This window comes from Drosophila persimilis, unplaced genomic scaffold (genome assembly GCF_003286085.1).
Source record: "Drosophila persimilis strain 14011-0111.01,24,50 unplaced genomic scaffold, DperRS2 tig00000977-arrow-arrow-pilon, whole genome shotgun sequence".
Classification (NCBI taxonomy): Eukaryota; Metazoa; Arthropoda; class Insecta; order Diptera; family Drosophilidae; genus Drosophila; species Drosophila persimilis.
Genome location: NW_020825387.1, coordinates 432377 through 452032, shown reverse-complemented (window position 1 = coordinate 452032; position 19656 = coordinate 432377). Strand labels below are relative to the sequence as shown.

The window sequence follows — 19656 nt, the reverse complement described above, 5'->3', positions numbered from 1 at the left end:
TTTTTTTCGGATCGGAGGCTCAAAGGCTCAAAGTAGCTCAGTTCTTCAACTGATGATTTGGCAAATAACCAGACGACCAGAAAACGAAGCGAGAGAAACCTACTTCGGCAAAATGCAATCCAAAGAATACCGTTATATTGTACTGGCTGGCAGCAAAATTGCTTTCCTAAAATATGCTTTCCAAAATATCTCCGTTTTTGCAGATAATTAGTTTGCAGAGTTTAATGTCATGTGGCCATTATCACACAAAAATACCGATATATTTTTCAAGCTACTCTGTGGATAATTACAAAAATATGTAGTTGCCATGTAACAAAACGTGTAGCATCTGGTTGGTAATATTAATTTTATACATTTTTGTTGACAAAACCATATCAAATAAATTATCCAATAAAGAAGAAGGCAAAATATCAGAATATTGTAAAAAATTGATTCATTTATCTTATCAAATTATGTGTTCAGTGCTTGGATCTTAGCTAGCTAGTAGTATTACTCCGAATATTAAAGTCAAGTAAAAAATATATCCAAAAATGGATATTCTAAACGAATCTGTTGCTCTCGGCGTCGATTTAATTATTTTAGGCATCTGCGTACGCGAATATATGTACAACAAGAGGGTTGCAGGACTATTAAAGGTAGGAGCACGTTTTTGTCATCAGAAACAGCTGTTTTCATTGGTATTACGTAGACTGCACCGCAATACAACATCGATGGAGATCTCAAATCCATTGTTGAACGGCAACAGACCAAAAGTATACCATATGCGGTGATCCGGGGTACTGTCACGCCCATTGGCGTGCCCCTGCGCAGCTCGCTGGTTCCCAGTGTCAGCGGAGTGCTGCAGATTGTGAAGCTCCACGAGCACCGGATATCCCGGGGCTTTTCCGGCTTGTGGATGGAACAGTGCAAGCTTCTGCATAAATCTACCAACGAGATGCCCTTCGAGTTGCGCAGTCAAGAGCATGGCGTGGAGATTGTGGATGTCCTGAGCGCAGCTGTTCTTGATGTGGACGTTGTCTACGACAGCTACGAGCCCTCTACACTCTCCGCCTTTGACCACATCTTCGGATTCTTCAGTGGCGTACGACAAAAAGGCATCCAGACCACGGAGGAAGTTCTGCGCGAGGGCAGCTTCCTGACAGCCATCGGAAAGCTAGAGCTGGATGGAAACTCATTGCGTATGCAACCTTCACCGGAAGGAGGACTATTTCTGACCACCGCCACAAAATCTTCCCTCATTAAGCGGTTTGAGGACGCCAAATGGACATGGATGTAAGTGGAACGCAACCTCAATTGACTAACATCTTTAACACACACTTTAATCACACTTCAGATTAAAGATTGCTTTTTGTGGCGCCGTATCAGCTTTCCTAATCGGCCTCATAGCAAGGAAAATATATCGCAAGAAAAAGCAGCAGAAAGAGGAGGCAAGAATACACAACCTCCTGGAAACAGAGCGTCGCGAACGCCGTAGCCGCAGTCGTCCCCTCACACTATCCGAAGATCAGCTATGCGTTGTCTGCGTAACAAATCCCAAAGAGGTACGTGGATGCAATACAGAAAACTCTGTAATAACATTTACATCATAATCAATAACATTGCGACATTGTCTTTCAGATAATTTTACTGCCCTGTGGCCATGTGTGTCTATGCGAGGACTGCTCTCCCCACATTGCCACTCACTGCCCCGTGTGTCGCGGCAAAATCGTGTCAAGATCCGCGGCCTTCATCGCTTAGACATACAGACAAAAATCAGAAATCACGTGTACCTATGCAATGTAAAGCATATATTACAAATTATTATAGTGTTGACAAATTTTAACGATCCTCTCCGTTCATAATGCTCCTGTACTGCCGCTGATGCTCCAGCAGTCGAAGAAACACCTTGTACTTGCGATTGTGAAACTCCAAAGTCTGGCTATTAGGCTCCATTAACTGCCCAGTGCCACCCATGGCTTTCGAGGCACTCTGTAGAAATGGAGAACCTTATTTTGTTGACACATTGGGTAGGATATTTGTGCCACTCACCTCGACACTATCAAAGTGGCCAGCGGCTGCAGCTCCAAGGGCAGCAGCTCCCACCAAAACCATTTCCTGTTCATCCGGTATCAGAGCGGGCAAGTTGCAGATGTCGGCATGGCATTGCACGTACAGCGGATTCTTGGCCAGACCGCCACAGAACAGGAGCGTTTGGAACGGTGCCCGCTTGTGCTGGTATAGATTTTCGATGATGTGACGCGTTCCGTACTGAAACAAAATATTGTATTAGAAGAGCAGGAACGTTGTGAGCCACGGCAAGGTCCGCCTCTCTACTTTTATACCCGGTACTTAGGCGGAATATATGTGAGTTTTTGATTTACGTAACTTATACAATATTTTGCATACGTAATTATACGTTTCCGCTGGAACTCTCTCTATGTCTCCCTTTTGGTATCGTGTTCTTTAAAGTGACAAATTTAAACTTTCTGAATCTCATCGCGGACTCTTTGAATTTTGCTCGCTTTTGTTATAAGAGGAACTAGTAGTGGTTATTTTCTAATGCTAGTTTTTGCTTTTTTCTTCGTTTATCCTCTTTTCACCTAATGCATTATTTTATTAGAACTTTTTATCTGTTTCCATTTTTCCTCCACTGTTTTTTATTCCGCTATATCTGTCTCTCTCTGTTTCACTTTTCACACCAACACCTGAATACATCTGTTTCTATCTCTTTCACACCAACATCCTTCTAGCTGTAATAATGATATGATAGGTGTGATCATTCTCTGTGGTTCTGCGCTATCGGTTTTCTCGTGTCATCAAAATTGTGTGTGCCACAGACTTCGCTCTTTAGGACGTTGCAAAATTTGGACACCAACTTGTAACAGTGTAATATCACAGGGGTCTGCACACAAAATTCAATTGATCTATCCCTTATAGTCTCTGATATCTAGATATCAGACAAGACGGACAGACAAAGATAGCTATATCGACTCGGCAATTGATGCTGATCAAGAATATATATGTGGTCGGAAATTCTTTCCTTCTGGCTGTTACACACACCACAAAACTAAAATATTATTAAGCTTTTCGCGTACCGGGTAGTACTTACAGCCAGGGCTTGAATGTAGGACAGATATTTAATGGCCAGAGATTCGATTCCACGAGTCATATCCAGGCCCGTGATCTGTGAAGAAAAAATTGGCATTACGATGTGTTAACTGTATGATCAACTCCAGATTCTAGGCCACCTACTATGCCTCGCAGTGTGGGATCGGCCACGGGCGAACGATTACCGTGCAGATCCGGCCAGACGTGCACATCCTGGGTGAGACAACCCACTTCGCTAAGTCCACGGGCAGCTGCCAGCTCAGGCAGAAGCTGATTCAGATGCTGGTAAATATTTCTGCAAGATATCATAGAATTATAATTGATTAACTTTTAACATAATGTACTCATACATACTTATCTGCCCCCAGCAATTCCTTGAGTTCGACGTAGGATTCGTGAGACTTCAGCACATGATCCAGCAGATGACCGGCAATGCTCTGGCCGCCTTCGTTAAGGAAGTATCCAGGTATAATGGCGTCCTGGTAGGGACCCCAAATGCCTTTGGCAAAGCAGGCCTCTCGAGTGATGCTCATGTGGCAGGTGGAGGTTCCAGCTATCAGGGCCATTTTCCCCTGCACATCGTCGGCATCTTCAGAGCTACCAGCACGGCAGCCAAACATACCCAGGGCTCCGGCATGGGCATCGATCAGCGAAGTGCTAACCACAGTTCCCACAGACAAGCCCAGATCCTCGGCAGCACAGGCAGAGAGGCCCTTGCCCACGCGCTTCCCAGGCGGCTGGACATCACTGCCGAGCTTTTCAAAATTATTTGAAGTCAACTCTTGCAGTCCCGCGCCACAGAGGAACTCCTCATTCCAGCTATTGGCCGCAGCGTCATAGTTCCACTTGCAGACAACCGAGCAGAGGGATCGGGTGTCCACGCCAGTAGCACGCCAGGTCAGAAAATCGGGCAGATCGAAGACTCGCCAGATGCTGCCAAAAGTCTTGGACAGATTCCGTTTTAGCCACAGAAGTTTTGGCACCTCCATCTCGAGGGAGACCTGGCCCCCAACGTACTGCAGCAGAGGGTGCTTCTTGGCATTGATCTCTGCCGTCTCCTTATCGGCCCGATGATCCATCCAGAGAATGACATTCCGCTCCTCCTCACCAGACTTGCTGACTGTCAGCGGTAATCCGTTCAGGCCCAGGACGACCAAGGAGCAGGTGGCATCGAAGCCAATGCCCTTGACTTGTGACTTTTTGACACCAGCAATGACATGCTGTAAAATCGGGATAGGTTAGGTTAATCTAATCTCCGCCAAAGGTTATCAAATGAGGCGCCTTTATTACCTTGACAACCTTACAGATTGCAGACCAAATGTCTTCGGTCGATTGCTCGTAGTAGTCGGGCTCCGGCGTCCACGTCTTGATCTCTTGCACCGCCTGTTCCACCACCCGGCCATTGGCTGCCACCAGAGCCGCCCTTGCACTGCCCGTGCCCACGTCCACACCCACAAAGTACGACGACTGCGTCTGTTTGGACATTTTCTTGCTGCCTTTCCAGCTGCTTTCAATTACCTTTGCGGTCAAATAAATGTTATATTAACGGATTGCACAAAACCGAACCCGACGACAGTCGACCGCAAACTGATAACAAATTTGATATGCGAACGCTGGAAGCTACAAAATCGTTTATACTAATGAATGTAGGAAGATGTCTGTGTAGTTGTTTATATGGAGACGCGTCTCGGGACCATTTACCGGTTTGTAAAGATCTTGCACAGTAAAGAGGCTTAACAGCTGGGAAACTTGACTGAGATGCCCTTTGCCACCCTTCCAGCCCTTTTGGCAAAACATTTTGACAAAAATATCAATCTGAAGCCGGATTTGTATTAAAAAGCACACCTGATTGTTTCCAAACAGGCCAACGCTAAAGTCGTGTTTTGCTCTTGTTTTACTTCCGCAAAGGTGTGTGTTTATCAACACATGCAAATTAGTTAAGTTGTGTGCGTCGGCCCCACAACCCAGAAACACACCTTACAAGTCACTCTTCAACAAACAACAATCGGAACAGCGGCTCTAGTTTTCATTCAAATATTTAAATGTAACCGAACCTCCTCCCTCGCTCTGAAGATCGCAGTTCCATATGCTCGATTAATATCGTTTTTCAGCAGTCTGGCAGCTCTCGTCAAACGGAGCATTTAAAAAAAATCTATTCACAAAAAATAATAGATCGGCGGAAGAATAAACCCTGTGGGCATCGAACGATTGCAGTGAGGTTAATCACTAGAAAGCAACTAATACTATATGTATACATAGTACCACTGATAACGTTAAAAAATTGTTGATAAACGAGATTTACAGATAGGTGAACTTAACTTTGATAGTGGCTGCATTTAGTTCATAGTCAAACACCGGAGATAGGTAGGTCGTCGAGATAGTTAAAAAATATTTTTTTACGAATTATTCGTATGCAACGATACTTCGTATTTAAGCATGTCTGGCAGCGCCATTTCATCAATCTATTTAATTTCATTTTTAACGTTATATAGAAATCCAATAAAAGCAAGTAGAGAGTAGATTCATTAATCGGGTAAAAATATGTGGACATGGCTAAATGTTCTATAAAGTTAGTAATAATCCACGGAATATCAAAAACGAGGAATATGTAAAATAGAACTTGAATTCGTAAGTATATTTACGGTATATTTTGAAAATTAGACGGTATGTTTCGGAATATTTCTGAGGGTCGGACGGTATATTTTATCGATAAGTGGCAAGACGGCATGGTTCGAATCAAAAATAGGTAAATAAATGTATTAAACAAATAAAGATGGCTTTCAATAAAGGTATTTTACCCAACCAGATACATAGCGGTGCAAATTGTGCCCTATACACCCACGCAGACCCTCCGTCTGAACGATCACAGTCTAGCCAAGTGCCTGCTGCAGAATGTGGAAAAATACTATGGCGTCTACGGACTCGGCATTATAGAGCATGGATTTCGTGTAAAATATTGCAATGAACGCACCAAAATAGCCATTATACGCTGTCTGCATCGTGGTCAGCGTTTCGTGTCGAGCATGCTGCCGCTGATTACTCTGGTAAGTAAAAAATCAAATTATTTGAAACATGGCCCCACACTTTGAAGTTTCAGATAGGCGACGTGCGAGCCAAGTTCCGCACTCTATACATTGGCGCCACAATCATACAGTGCAACAAGTTTATCATCAAGCATCAGAAGCAGTTCCTGGATCGCGTGATGGGACAAGTGGAATCTGCCAAGGAACGGCAGGATCTGTTCAAGCGCGTAATGGAGTTGGACATGGATAGATAGAGATTAATTAAACTAGAAGCTGATTTGTATAGTATATAATTAAGTAATTGTAGTACATAGCTTTCTTATAGAAAGCCGTTGTTCCGGTTTGACTAAAAACTAGTGCATATTTTTGGTATTCAAATTATACTTCGATGAGGAATTTTCGACTTGGTGACCGTGCTAGCCTGAAGCCGAATTGCTTAAACCTGGAACGGATGTCCGCAAACGTCAGTTTGTTCTTTTTGCTATAGACGTTAAGATAGATGCCGAGCACAACTATCAGACCAGACCAAAGATATCTGGATGAAGAAATATGATGAGTAGGGAGAAAACCAGAATATTCAATGCTACTCACTGCACAGTGAAGGGTTTGCTGAAGAGCACAAAGGAAAAAGCGATGGTCACAGCCTTTCGTGCGGTTGTCACGGTGGCAGCTATAGGCGCACCGCTGCTTCTTACCAGCGCCAATACAAATTGTATGCCCAAGTAGCCGGACAGGCTGAACAGGAACCCGTAACCGAAGGTTTGAAGGGGATGCTGAAACGATTGATATAATAATAGTATATGATGTAGTAGTGAAGACGCCTTATACTGACCTCCAAGCAGAAGGCGAATCCACTGAAAAAGTTTCCCGTGACCAGCATGATTACAAACAGATAAACGAAACCCAATCCGTACGAATAGAAGACCACCTCGCTGCTAGGAGCCTTGTGCTCCTTCATGGCCTTCTCCTGGACATTGCCGATCGCCGCATCACACAGCAGAGCTCCCGAAATCATAGCAACTCCCAGAAGATTAAAGTTGGGCGTCATCTGGGAATCGGCCAGGGTGAACCATGCCAGACCGATGCACATGCAGGAGGCGGCCGCAAAGTCCAGCGGGCCATATCGCTTGCCCTGTATAAGGATGCTGCCCACAAGCACTGGAATTAGCTTGCAGCACTTGAAGATCACTTGGGTGGGATAGTTGAGGTAGCCCAGGCTCGAGTTGGACAGGCCCATGGTGCCCAGGGTTAGAGCAGCCAGAACTAGGTAGGTTTTCATGGGAATGCAACGTGGCGCCGGCTCAACGTTCCACAATGAACGTCGACCCGATCTGTAGGCCTCCAGGCGGCGTTCCACCAAGCCGAAGCCAATGTAGTAGCCGAACTGGACGAGCGTGAGGAACCAGCCAAAGGGCTTGAATCCCTCCACCGTGAAAATGAGTTCCTGCAGATACCCATATAGGATGTAGAGTATAAAGACGCCCGCACAGCTTAGCAGAAACTGCGTTGTTTGATTGTAGTGTGTCAGATCAAAGCACAGGATCCGCAATTCCGGCGGAAGCTCCGATGATGACGACTTTCTCGTCAAGGTCGGAGAATTCGATGTCGGAGCCTGCTGCCCACTCGCACTCCCGTTGATGTTGATAACGCTTCCGGCTTGACCGTCACCCATTCTGTTCAGTCGAAGATTGTGTCTGTATCACAGAGAGTTATGTGCTGCGCTTGCCGCGTAGATTACTGCCACGCAATGTGAGGGATTCCACGTTTACAAGATTGATTTGACATGCCGATCTTTAGGTTACATCATTTACCCACAAGTGTGCAGATTCCGCTACATTGAAAAAAGACTCTTCAACTAATTTTACACTCGAGGCATTTGTTTACGTTGTTTTTAGTGTTTCTATTGCCCAAAAAAGGTAGTGGTGATATCGATATTACTATGCATCCAGTCGATAGTATCGATGGCCGAACTGCTCTCTTTTTCGCTCTCTTTGAATCGGGCATGAATCGGTAGCAACAGCATGAGTCCCATTCTAGAGCTGGTCAATATATCGATATACTTTTATAGTTTTTAGTGTTTCCATTGACAAAAATAGTAGTGGTGATATCTATATTTCTTTACGATAGTATCGATAGTCGACCATCGATTGTAAACATGGCGTCGCAAATTGCAACAAAACAAGAAGAAGATCTAGGTGAAAAGTGCCGCTGAAAAAACGCAAGAAGTAATGAATTTAGTCATTTGCAAGAAAGTTTGATAGTAAAAACTGCAATAAGATGGATGGACAGCCGCCAAGAGGTAAATACTGGCCTGAAGAGGCTCGCCGGTCGAATGGGGGGATCACACGGCGCCCAGTCAGACGAGTTCTAGCACACACACAGACACACGCCCGTCTAGTGATTTATGGGCTCAGCTCACATTTGATATACAAAATTGCCTTCTTTCAGATGCCAATTTACGCAATATAATAGATAAACTGGCCGAGTTCGTAGCGCGCAATGGGCCCGAGTTCGAAGCAATCACCAAACAAAAGCAGCAAAACAACCCAAAATTTGAGTTCCTGTACGGAGGCGAGTTTGCAAACTATTATCAATTTCGTGTGGCAGCCGAGCAAGCATGTGAGTGGAGAGAGCCTATTTTTTAGTAGTCGACGTTCTGACGATTGCCGTTTCCCAGTGCTGAAGCAACAAGGCGTTCCATTACAACTGCCAGGGGGCCCAGCGTCCGGACACTATCTTCAACATCCGCCGCCGATGCAGCAGGCACAACCACCTTCCCACTACGCACCACCAAATAACCAGCAACAGCACCCGCCCGCTCCAAACAATCTGCACGAGAACGCACAAGACAAGATGCAACAACAGCAGCAACAATCACCGCATTTATGGCCGCCAAACAATGCCGGACCCGGAACGCCGACAAAAAATCAGCCAGCCAACGGCCCGCCACTTACCCTGAACCTGACGGCCCAACTGGATGCCATCAAGATGCAGCAGAACACACTGCGGGAGCAAATCAAGCAATCTGAAGCGAATCTCTCTGCACAGCATACGGTAAATTAAAATTGATAATGCGATCTGGTAGTGGGCCAGAGATCTATATATATATATGTATGTATTGTTGCAAGCATTTTTGAAAGAGATCAGAGCGTACAGGGTGTACGCAAGGGTACACTGCTTCCCTACTGTAATTCACAGCCAATCAATCTCACTTGTTTTTCAAAAGTCTGAGTCTGAGTCCCAGATACGGATCCTCAATATTAAATGATTTATTACCTCTTTAGAGATGAGATCTCTCAATATTGCTTCCCAACATACGAGTATGGCAATGGCATGACTTATATGACGGTCTCTTTTGTAAAGTTTCCAAAGTTTTTATTAACTTTTGTAAAGGATAGCCCGAAAAGTCGTTTGATAATTTGAAGCTCTGTGAAGTGTTTGGCTATACCGTCCGTATGTTTCCTTCGTTTTCCGGCGAACATCATCAACTTGTGGGCTGCTTACTTTCTTATACCTTTACTGTCACTGTTTCGGTCTCTATCGATCTCCCCTCTCTGTATTTATTCTGCAAGTGTGGATGCGTTCCAGTGTTCTTTCAGCTTTACTCAAATACATTCTCTATATTGTTTTCATTTTGATTTAACTATTGAATTAACAATCTACAATCTACAATCTACAATGCTACATTAATTTTTGCTTTATTGTATATTTTTTGAAACATAAACCAAAAAAAAAAAAATAATAAAAAAATACTCTTCATACCAACTGACAAAAAAACAATATATAAAAAAACACCCAAATTCAAATTTGTTTAAAACGAAACTATCGTTTCCTTGTCGAACCGCAAAATATACCTTTGTGTGCCCAAAAAAACAATAAACAAAACAAAAATATGTCCAAACTGATACCAAACCTACGAATTCGAACTAAAATCGCAACACCACCAACAAAATGAAACCCTATAGGCGCTGATGTCACAAAAGACGAAGCAGATCGAGGAGGCAATCGCGACTGCGCAGACGGCACAACTGGAGCAGCTGGCCGGCGATCAGGGGATTGTTCTTCGTGATTTCGATGGAGTCCTGCAGCCGATCATCGATGCATGCACCAAGGACAGCATCTCCGCAGGTAAATATGAGTGTGCGGTGGCCAGGCGGCTCCGGCAGCTCGGCCCGCATGCAATTAGATTCTCCATTACTGATATTTTTCATAGATGATAAGCTAGCGAAAATGTATGCTCCATATGCACACACGTACACACAGACACACACTTAATGATCCATACAAAGAAATTTTTAATTAATTTAAATATTTGATATATGTATGTTTTTTATAAATTATAAACTTATTAATGCCCAGTGACAATGACAATATGAGTAACCTGTTTGATATTGCAATTTTAGGCAAGAACTGGATTTTACAGCATTCAACCGACAGCGCAAAAATCAATGTCGTTTTACAATATCTTTTAAAGAAGTATGCCTCAGTTTATATAATTAATGATCCTCCACATGTATTAATGAAATTGTGTTTCTTTCTTTCAACGAGTGAAAATATTAACGAGACAAAAGAGACAAAACAAAATGTCGAAACGCAAACAAGAGAGATGATCGATTCAATTGAGCGAGCGATTGCGAGAGACTCCCCCAGAGAGCCTCGACATTGATTCGTTGCTTATGATTATTATTATGATTCGATGATAGTTATGAGATCTGATCTGGAATTCTAGACCATAGTTAGGCCAACACACACCACACACAATAGCACACACAGAAAACAAACCAACCTCCCCACCCATATATCATTTAATTTAAGGAAGCTTATCTTTAACACACACCAGACCCCAATCATCAGTAAAACAAGAGAAAACAAAATCAAAAAAGAAGAAATAATACAAAAAAAAAGAGGACGCAGACTAACACAACAATATTCACAATACATGCACAACAAAATCATTTTGGAAAATGTTGTTGTGCATACAGAAAACTAGAAAAATATGTTTTTCGTTTGTTAATTTATTTTTAGGGCTTTGGTCAATGGTTCAACGTTTCAGCAAAAATTGCATCTTATATATTTAGTTAATGATATACTCCACCATTGGTAAGTTCGCCCAATCAACCTTAAGTATGTTAAACACACCCAAAACTGTGAGAGCCAAGCAACAGAGAGCCACAATTCAGCTTTGTTGCTTAGCTTACACAGCGGCTGGACAGGACGTAACCGAAAGGGACGGGGCTAGACCACAAACGGCAGACATATATACAGATACTGATACAGACACCCACTGGACCGTTGACATGAGACATGTGTGTGTGTCATCGCCAGGATATATGTTGTTTAAGCGTCACGATATATTTACAGCATGCGCAAAAACATCAACGACTTGAAGAACAGCCTAGAGAACGTCGTCATACCGATGTTCTGCAGCGCAGATCTAAGTATGTATAATAAAGATTATTCGTTTTTAATTTGAATATTAACTTTCGCCTCTTCCCCTATAGTCGCCAGCATGGATCAGCGCCAGAAGCTCGCCAAGCTGCTGTCCCTGTGGGAGTCCAAGGCAAAGTTTTTTGATGCCTGCGTCATCTCGAAGCTGCAATCGCCAGACTCGTCCATGCAGGAGTACAAAACAAATCTGCAGAACTCCCATCACGATATAGCAGCCAAGTTCACACAAAACACCAAGGCCACCCTTGACAAGTGAGTACATCCCCCAGAATGGTTTGAAGTGTAGTTTTCAAACCTTTCTATGTCTCCTTTTTAGCTACCAAAAACAGCATCAGATATTTATCCAACATGCCAGCCAGCAAATTGCACAATTTGAGCCACAAAGGCAGCAGCTCGAACAACAACTGATGGCAGCACAAAAGGTACAACAGCAACATCAGCTCCTTCAACAACAGGTCGCCGGAACGCCACAGAAGAACATACCATCGTTAATGTCCCATCGGTTAATCATGCCCGGAGAGCATGAACACATGAATACGCCACCACCGAATGAGGCGCCGCATCCTCAAGCTGGGAACAACATATATGCAGGTGCCAATTTCCACCAGCAGCAGCAACAACAACAACTGCCCCAGCAGTCGGGTAATCATTTCGGAGATCCACGGGGACCAAACTTTTTCATTCCGGACATGTCAAAGCCGCCGCCAGGCTTTGCAGGGCCTATGCACTTGCATGGACAGGTAGCAGCGGCCCTACAGCAGCAACAGCAGCAGCAGCAACAACAACAGCAGTATGGACAAATGCCCGGACAGGGAGCTAATAATGAGCCTCCCGTTGATCTGGGCGTGCTCAATGCAGCCATTCAGGCTGTGATGCAGCTGCAGCATCAACAGCAGCGGCATCCCGACGAGCCCCAGCAAAATCCACAACAACTTCAGCAGCAAATACCACAACAGCTTCAGCATCAAATCCCACAGCTCCAGCAGCAGCAGCAACAACTAACCGGATATCCACAAAGTTTGCGACAAGCCCAAGGAAATGTCGATCCAAATGCAGTGGATTTGGAGGCGCTAAACGCAGCTATTCGAGCGGTTATCACACAACATCCGGATGACGTTCATGCGGAGCAAAAGCACCATTTGGAAGATGGCCAACTCCTGCAGCATCAGCAAGGTGAAGGTGAAATGATAGATCCTGCCGTTCTGGCCGAGCCACAGATACCTACAGCGCCTTATTACGACTTGCCCGCCGCTCTAATGGTTCCCCTCATACGGCTGGAGGACTACAACTACAAGTCACTGGATCCAGCGGATATACGGGTTCCAGCACCAGCGCCGCAAAGCGAGCGCCTGACGAATGCATTGAATGCTTTTTATGCGGCGCCTTCCCACGATCGGCCAAGGGATAAGTAAGTGCTGTACACTTAGACTCTTAGACATGGCATTCATTACGCTTTCGTCTTCCAGTGAGGGTTGGGAGAAGCTAGGCCTGTACGAGTACTACAAGGTGAAGAATGGAGCGCGCAAGAAGAAGGAAGAAGACATCAAGGAAGGCATACGGGAAAAGTCACGCTCGCCCAGTCCCATTGTGCTCGAGAAGCCACAGCCCAAGAAAGGCAATAAGCGATGCTATCGGTTGGTTATTCGCAAAAATACCTCCTGATTTAAGTCATTATAGAATACGATCGATTCTCTTGAATTTTCTTATCTAGTTCACAGAGTCGCAGTCGCTCTCCAGTGCATACACCTCCGCGTCGTGAAAGGACCCGCTCACGGTCGAGCTCCCGCTCAGTGGAGCGGACGTTAACGCCGCCACCGCACCGCAATCGTACTGGGGGCGGAAACGGTGCCAGCGGTCGGAAAGGTCGCAACCGATCTCCGCGGCATGAACGTGAAAACAACAGCAATAGCAATAGCAGCGGCAGCAACCGTGAGAATCGTGCTGAACGCAATAATTCCAATAGCAACAATGGCAACAACAATTCAAGGCGTGTGGATAGGGACAGATCCCCAACACCTCCGAGCTTCTTGTAAGATGATTCCCATCCTTAGTTGCATTTCCTTAATTTTAGTTTATTCTTCTGTGACTTTCAGGGGAAGCAACTTTCCCAAGCCGCAGGAGTTCATTGAGGAGACAAATAAAGGCCATCAAATGCTGATGAAAATGGGATGGGCGGGCACCGGAACTGGCTTGGGCTCAAAGAATCAGGGTATAGATGCGCCCATCTCGGGCGGCGAAGTGCGCGATCGTCGCGACATGTACAAGGTACAAAGAAGGGAAACCTGGCTAACCGTCTAAAAACCCTCGAATAACTAATCAATGATTTCTGTTTCCATCAGGGTGTCGGCAATAATCTGAACGATCCCTTTGAGAGCTTCCGCAAGAACAAGGGTGCCGCATTTGCCCATCGAATGCGCACCAGAGATGACAAAAGTTAAGATCTATTTAAACTTTTTTTTTCTGTTTCCGCTAGCAAAGAAAATACATTTTTATAAAAAGATGATTCGAATCTTATTTATGCTGAAACATTTAGGCAGGACTGTGCAGCCTTGGCATTGACTTTCTCAAGCACCTGGAGCAGACCTTTGCCGGGACCACACTCGAAGGTGCGCGGAAAGTCGGCGCCCTGCTTCCGTTCGTACATCTCGTGGAGTGTCTGCTCCCACTTAACGGGCCTGACGATTTGCTTTGGCAGCTGGACTAGAATGTTCCTGGCATTCCGGTATGGCTTGCCGTCCACATTCGAGTAGACTCGGATGATGGGATCCTGCAGACTCAGCGACTTAAGCGCCTTGGTGAACGGTTCGACAGCGGTCTGCATGAGAGGAGTGTGGAATGCACCGCTGACAGCCAGGCGCTTTATGCGACGTATCTTCAGAGCCTTGGCATTCTTTTCGAGAAACTCCAGAGCCTCCACATTGCCGGCGACGACCTTGCAGTGCGGGTACATGTAGTTGGCTATGCCGCAGTAGGGCGACTCCACTCCTCGGTCCAGACACCATTGTTGGGCCTTGGCGCAGGCTTCGCCCAGATTCGTATCCGGTCCATACAAGATCATGGCCATGGCTCCCGCTGCCCGATCACAGGCAGCCTGCATTGCTGTGGCCCGCACTTGGACAAGCTTCACGGCCTTATCAAAAGGCATCGCTCCGGCGTAGACCAGGGCAGTGATCTCGCCCAGACTGAAGCCAGCAGCTGCTACGCAGTTCTCAATGGCATGGGGTCGCTCTTCGCGCAGCTGCTCCAGCGCTGCCAGTGAAGACACCATCACAGCCAGCTGTGCATGCTCCGTGCGATTCAGCTTTTCACGTGGTCCCTCCAAGCAGATCTTCAGCAGATCATAGTTCAGCACTTGGTTGGCCAATTCAAATATATGCCGTGCACCCGGAAACCGCAACAGATCCTTGGCCATGCCCACATACTGGGTTCCCTGGCCAGGGAACAGCATCACACTTGTCTCCTTGGGATCGATGGCCGGCCGGCGTTTTTGGTCCATTGGCTCTGCCAGCTCGTTGAGGAGCTGCTGGCGTTTATTTGCATCTCCCAATGTTGAGGCGGAATCTGTGGTCGCTTTCGCTGCATCGCTCCTCCAACGGGACCAGCTCAGGTTGCCGAAAACTCGTGTTTTTCTTACGGCTAACATTTTATAACAAAATTATTTATTATGAGGCAAACAGCTGATTGTGTTAGCTGCAGCCCGAACAGGTGGCGCTACAGGGTTTCTTGCGGCCCCTGGCGGGAACAAAAAGCACTGTATTTACCCGTTTCGCTTTTAAATGAAGAATGTCACTGAGGCTGTGCTGGAGGCCTATTCATTTATGTTGCTATGCTAATAAATTGGGCATTAGTCATGACTCAACCAATCGTAGTATTCGCGCTGACTCAGAGTGATTCCCCACATTCAGGCCCCAGTTGACCATATTTGTGGATTTGTTTGTGAAAGAGTATTTAATAGCCCCCACCATCGGCTGCGATCCCTGGAAAGGGTTTCTAATTTGAAACACGATCGTTTCCTAAGGAAATGCCAAAGTTTTTTGAACTCATGTGCACTGAGAAACCCTTCTTCGCATGCCACACAAAAGGAAAAAAGGAAGATAGCAAAGGTGAACGACAATCTCTGCGAAGAAGGCGAAGCCGAAGCCAAAGCCAAAGCCAAAGCCGCCGGCAAAGTCAGACACGACACTGAAGATGACGTGACGCACCACTTTCGCCCTCAGTTCAAAGAACAGGCCATCAGCATCAAAACAAAAACACTAGCTCACACGCTTGGGTCTTCTCTTCTCTGCTCTGCTCTGTCCCTTCCAGGTCGCAGTCCCAGTCCCCATTCCTGAACTGAACCTCTGATGCTTCCCCTTCTCGGAATACGAAGCGACATTCCCTTTTCATTTCTTGTTGCCAAGGAAGGACCAAGCCAATGCTCGTCTAGACTGCACGAATATCGGAATCAGATTCGGCACCGGCGATGGCTATCTCTACGAGTATTAGAACGAGAACCAGTTTTGGAATTCGTATTCTTAAATTTCGGCTGTTGGGCAACGGCAAATGATGATGGGGGGAGACAGGCGGGGTGCGTGCCCAGGTATGCCCAAGCATGTAGGCTGCTTGGAGATCGTTGACATGGTGCGCAAGTGCCGGTGGCGTTTTCTGGCGGCTTCTGAAATCAGGTTGTGAAATTGTATTTATGAATGAGAAGAGCTGCTGGACAGATTTAAAATACAACAACGTAAAACTAATGAAATGCATACTTTAGCCAAAGGCCAAACTATTCGACCACATTCCTCCCTCCACAAGTTTTGCACATTCTCGGCTAGCCTCAAAATTTCGAGACGAACGTGCCTTTACCGTTAGCTCGATTAAGTGACAGTAGATACAGCGGGAAAAAATGCACATTCCGAAGGACACGGCGCGAGGCGCAGCAGCGTATTCATACGTGAGGCTAGGCGGAGAAATGCAATTGCGACTCAGCGTTGCGTATACGACGCGAGGGCCGGAGAACGTTTCCGCATGCGAGAAATGCAACGACAGGCACGGACACGGACACGAGCACGACTGCATCGATCGGGCGAGCGCCATAAAAAACTCGGCCGAAAGTGTACATTGACCGAGAGACCAGCTAAAAATACGAGTACCAAAAGAATGAACCCAAAAAGTATAACGAAACAGCAATTATGAACGCACCCCTCCCTCGATTTGGATGCAAGTGAGGTGAAGACCTAAAATAAAGTCAAACGACGACGAAAGCGCGACGCGATGCGTTCCCGATGACGCTCGGACTGGGAACAACAGTTAAATGATCAATGTCAGTATAACGTCAATCCATTGATGCTACAACGGCAACGGAAAGTGAGCACGAGCACCAGCGCAAGAGAGCGCGTCGAAGCCAGCTGAGCGAAATCTGAAGTGCATGCCATTACGCATGCGTACGAGAGTGAGAGTGACATTGAAAGTGCTTCTCGCTCCGCTCTGCTCGGCTGCTACTTTGCTTCTTTTCTACAATGAAGTAACTGTAGGAGAATGAGCACGAGTGATCATTCACCTAGTATGATCTCCAGAATGCACTGCAAAAAATGAATGTTGATTTTTACGCAGTCGAGGGAAGTTCTTGGAATTGCAGAATGAATATATTTGGATATTGGTTCCTCAATTCCACAGAAGAATAGTTCTTTGAAATTTACATACAGATGAAATCATTTTGTAATAATCTATATTAATTAAGATTTTAGCAGCTGCAGCTGCACTTAACTTTGATAAAGATTAACAAGAATATTCGAAATTAGTTCTTATATGGATTTGATGGATTTCCATATCTTTAAATGTAAATCTATGAACCAAGTGTGGACAATCGCAAAAATTGAGAGGCGCGACGAGTGGAAATCCCCTAGCAACAAGGCCTTAGATATGCCAGAGGGAAACTTTCACCACCACCTGCATGTCACAACAGCTACTTCCCCCCTCCATTACAGACCCAAGGTGATAGATTAGACAGTAAGCTGTTTCCTACATCTTTATCGGCATGTGACCAATTATGGCGCATATTGTGTGTAGATGAGGTTTCGTCGAATTATCGAATTATGTTGGAATAAAATACATGCTGAAGAAGTTGAGCAGTGATGGTCTTCGCGTGATGGCAGAGATGGAGGAGTCACGGTAAAGAGCGCATCCGAGTGCGCAGCCGCAACCGCAGCCGCAGCCGACTGCTCTTACTCTCACCCTTACTCAAGAGCAGCGTCGAGAACCTCAACCCCCCCCCGGGGGCGCGGGTCCGTATTTATACTCGTATTTATATATAAATGCCGCTCGGCTTCGGATCGAGCGTGCATTGTGAGCTCGTTGCTTATCAGGTGACGGTCGGTGGTCGGGTTTGTACGATCAGAGAACACGCCAGTAAAAAAAGTTCGTTGTGCGATCTTTCCTTTGCTCGACAAATAATACGTATACGTATTGTGCCCCCTACCGAAGGAAGGGCTGTGATATATCAAAAAAGGAATAACTATTTATAAATCTACCAATCATGAATGCAAAGGTAAGCGAAATTTTCTCAAAAAATGGGGGATTGTAGAGCCAGAATACCTTTTAATTAAATTAGTTGTGACCGTTGAATTTGAGTCCTGTCCCTAAATTTTTCTAATCCAACCTTCTCACATATTTATTAAACACATATCTTAATTATCGAGAAAAGTGGGTGTGTGCAAATGTGTAAATAATTCAGCTAAAAATATCAAAATTCGCGAATGCGCTTTTGTTCTGCCCCTCCCGGGGTTCCTCCAAGCATAATGCGCCAGATGATTCCGATTGGGATAAACAAATTGTCACCGCAAAATGCGGAAATGCCTACCTGACGGGGCGTACGTATTACATAATTTCCATTTCATCTCTTTGTAATATCAGGGAAGCTTCGGTCATTAAAAGCGGCAATTAAAATTTACCATTTGGCTGAGACGACTTGCAAATGCGCTCCAGTTTATGTTTAGGACTGAGCCGAGCTTTTGACCCACTTTATGGGTCGCATAAGCTGTCGCAGGGGAGGCGGCAGCAGTGAGACGTCACCACATCCCAGCTGTCGTCAGCCCAAAGTGGTTCATCCAGATGCGGTCCCCGATCCCTGATCCAGAGATACAGATACAGATGTTGTAACACTTAAATAACAAATCTCTGAGCGACTGGAGCTGCAGCGTCATCCGACTTATAATTAGGCGGCGGAGGCCGTTTGGGATTTAATTTTGCACCATACACTCAAAGGTGTCTTTTTCTCTTGCAGTTCAATCTGTGCCGGTGGACACTGCTGGTGATCAGCGTATTCTGTCTGCTGAAGGAGTCCTCGGGCAGCTTTTGCTCCATGGAGAAGATGAAGACGGTCGCGATGGAGGCCTGCGAGCATCTATTTCAGCAGGACGAAGCTGCACGGCGGGACAAGCGGTCTATAGAGTACAGCCATCACCATCTGAATCGCCTGGGATGTAAGTATAAGTCAGATAAATCAGATTATTGACTGAATAAGGTCAGAGAGTCAGTCAACCCGACAATTGCATTCGGAACTGGCAAAAACACGTTTAAATTTGTAGACGGCCTGTCGGCAATGCTCGGGCATTTGCATAAAGCAGTTCCGATGCAAAACTTAACCGTTTTCAAGGCACAAGTTCAAGATCACTTTTCTCACACAATGTTTCCCATTTTTGTTCACTGTTCACAGACGGCAAACTGCACGACAAGCATCATTACATCACCCGGAGTAACTATCCCATGGGTGGCTATCTGAAAGTGAATCGTGACCATTACCGCCGTCTCAGCGAGCTGGATGTGGTGCCACGCTACAAGCCCAAGAAGATCCATCACGAGAAGAAGGAGCGCTTCAAGCGGGATCATGCCAGCAGCTCGTACAACAACATCTCCTACTGCTGCTTAAACAGCTGCAACGAGGAGTTCTTCTGCTAGTTCTTCTTCTCCATGGCCTCACTCCGTCCATTGCCTAGATTAGATTATACACCCACCCGACTACAAGACGCGCTAACTCTTATAGAGTTCGGTACCTTATACTTCCCCACCGTTGGAAGGGACCAAAATTCTTGCCACAGTATTTGTACATTTAAATAGATTTATA

The 19656-nt window shown here is 45.6% G+C and overlaps 7 protein-coding genes across 9 annotated transcripts; 4 read left to right on the top strand and 3 right to left on the bottom strand.

Moving 5' to 3' along the window:
* The first annotated feature begins 444 nt into the window (after positions 1-444).
* Positions 445-1822, top strand: LOC6600987 (mitochondrial E3 ubiquitin protein ligase 1). The gene is made up of 4 exons (XM_002026137.2): positions 445-635; positions 689-1272; positions 1334-1541; positions 1618-1822. The coding sequence occupies exons 1-4, from the start codon at positions 531-533 to the stop codon at positions 1735-1737; spliced, it is 1017 nt and encodes a 338-aa protein (XP_002026173.1). The 5' UTR covers positions 445-530; the 3' UTR covers positions 1738-1822.
* Positions 1760-4661, bottom strand: LOC6600986 (FGGY carbohydrate kinase domain-containing protein). The gene is made up of 6 exons (XM_026993920.1): positions 4378-4661; positions 3442-4307; positions 3232-3382; positions 3089-3163; positions 2029-2247; positions 1760-1968 (listed from the first exon to the last, which is right to left on the bottom strand). Exons 1-6 carry the CDS (start codon positions 4570-4572, stop codon positions 1819-1821), a joined length of 1656 nt encoding a protein of 551 aa, XP_026849721.1. The 5' UTR covers positions 4573-4661; the 3' UTR covers positions 1760-1818.
* A 1150-nt stretch (positions 4662-5811) lies between these two features.
* LOC6600985 lies at positions 5812-6491 on the top strand. Its single transcript, XM_026993893.1, has 3 exons — positions 5812-5833; positions 5894-6131; positions 6185-6491. Exons 1-3 carry the CDS (start codon positions 5814-5816, stop codon positions 6362-6364), a joined length of 438 nt encoding a protein of 145 aa, XP_026849694.1. The 5' UTR covers positions 5812-5813; the 3' UTR covers positions 6365-6491.
* LOC6600984 (adenosine 3'-phospho 5'-phosphosulfate transporter 2) lies at positions 6385-7958 on the bottom strand. Its single transcript, XM_002026134.2, has 3 exons — positions 6943-7958; positions 6702-6883; positions 6385-6645 (listed from the first exon to the last, which is right to left on the bottom strand). Exons 1-3 carry the CDS (start codon positions 7780-7782, stop codon positions 6489-6491), a joined length of 1179 nt encoding a protein of 392 aa, XP_002026170.1. The 5' UTR covers positions 7783-7958; the 3' UTR covers positions 6385-6488.
* Positions 7959-8321: 363 nt separating this feature from the next.
* On the top strand, positions 8322-14050 carry LOC6600983 (calcium homeostasis endoplasmic reticulum protein). Of its 3 annotated transcripts, XM_002026133.2 has the most exons (13): positions 8322-8409; positions 8559-8729; positions 8788-9164; positions 10076-10238; positions 10514-10586; positions 11136-11210; positions 11472-11548; positions 11612-11810; positions 11875-12966; positions 13025-13192; positions 13270-13587; positions 13652-13823; positions 13898-14050. In XM_002026133.2, exons 1-13 carry the CDS (start codon positions 8388-8390, stop codon positions 13994-13996), a joined length of 3006 nt encoding a protein of 1001 aa, XP_002026169.1. In that variant the 5' UTR covers positions 8322-8387; the 3' UTR covers positions 13997-14050. The 3 variants fall into 3 exon arrangements, with proteins under 3 accessions (XP_002026169.1, XP_026849707.1, XP_026849706.1); XM_026993905.1 differs by lacking the exons at positions 8322-8409; positions 8559-8729; positions 8788-9164; positions 10514-10586 and having other exon boundaries at positions 10144-10238; XM_026993906.1 differs by lacking the exons at positions 10514-10586; positions 11612-11810; positions 11875-12966; ... (2 more) ...; positions 13652-13823; positions 13898-14050 and having other exon boundaries at positions 11472-11535.
* LOC6600982 (probable malonyl-CoA-acyl carrier protein transacylase, mitochondrial) lies at positions 14051-16213 on the bottom strand. Its single transcript, XM_002026132.2, has one exon. The coding sequence runs from the start codon at positions 15199-15201 to the stop codon at positions 14074-14076; it is 1128 nt and encodes a 375-aa protein (XP_002026168.1). The 5' UTR covers positions 15202-16213; the 3' UTR covers positions 14051-14073.
* A 1690-nt stretch (positions 16214-17903) lies between these two features.
* Positions 17904-19530, top strand: LOC6601012. The gene is made up of 3 exons (XM_002026131.2): positions 17904-18081; positions 18817-19015; positions 19249-19530. Exons 1-3 carry the CDS (start codon positions 18070-18072, stop codon positions 19488-19490), a joined length of 453 nt encoding a protein of 150 aa, XP_002026167.1. The 5' UTR covers positions 17904-18069; the 3' UTR covers positions 19491-19530.
* Positions 19531-19656: the final 126 nt, after the last annotated feature.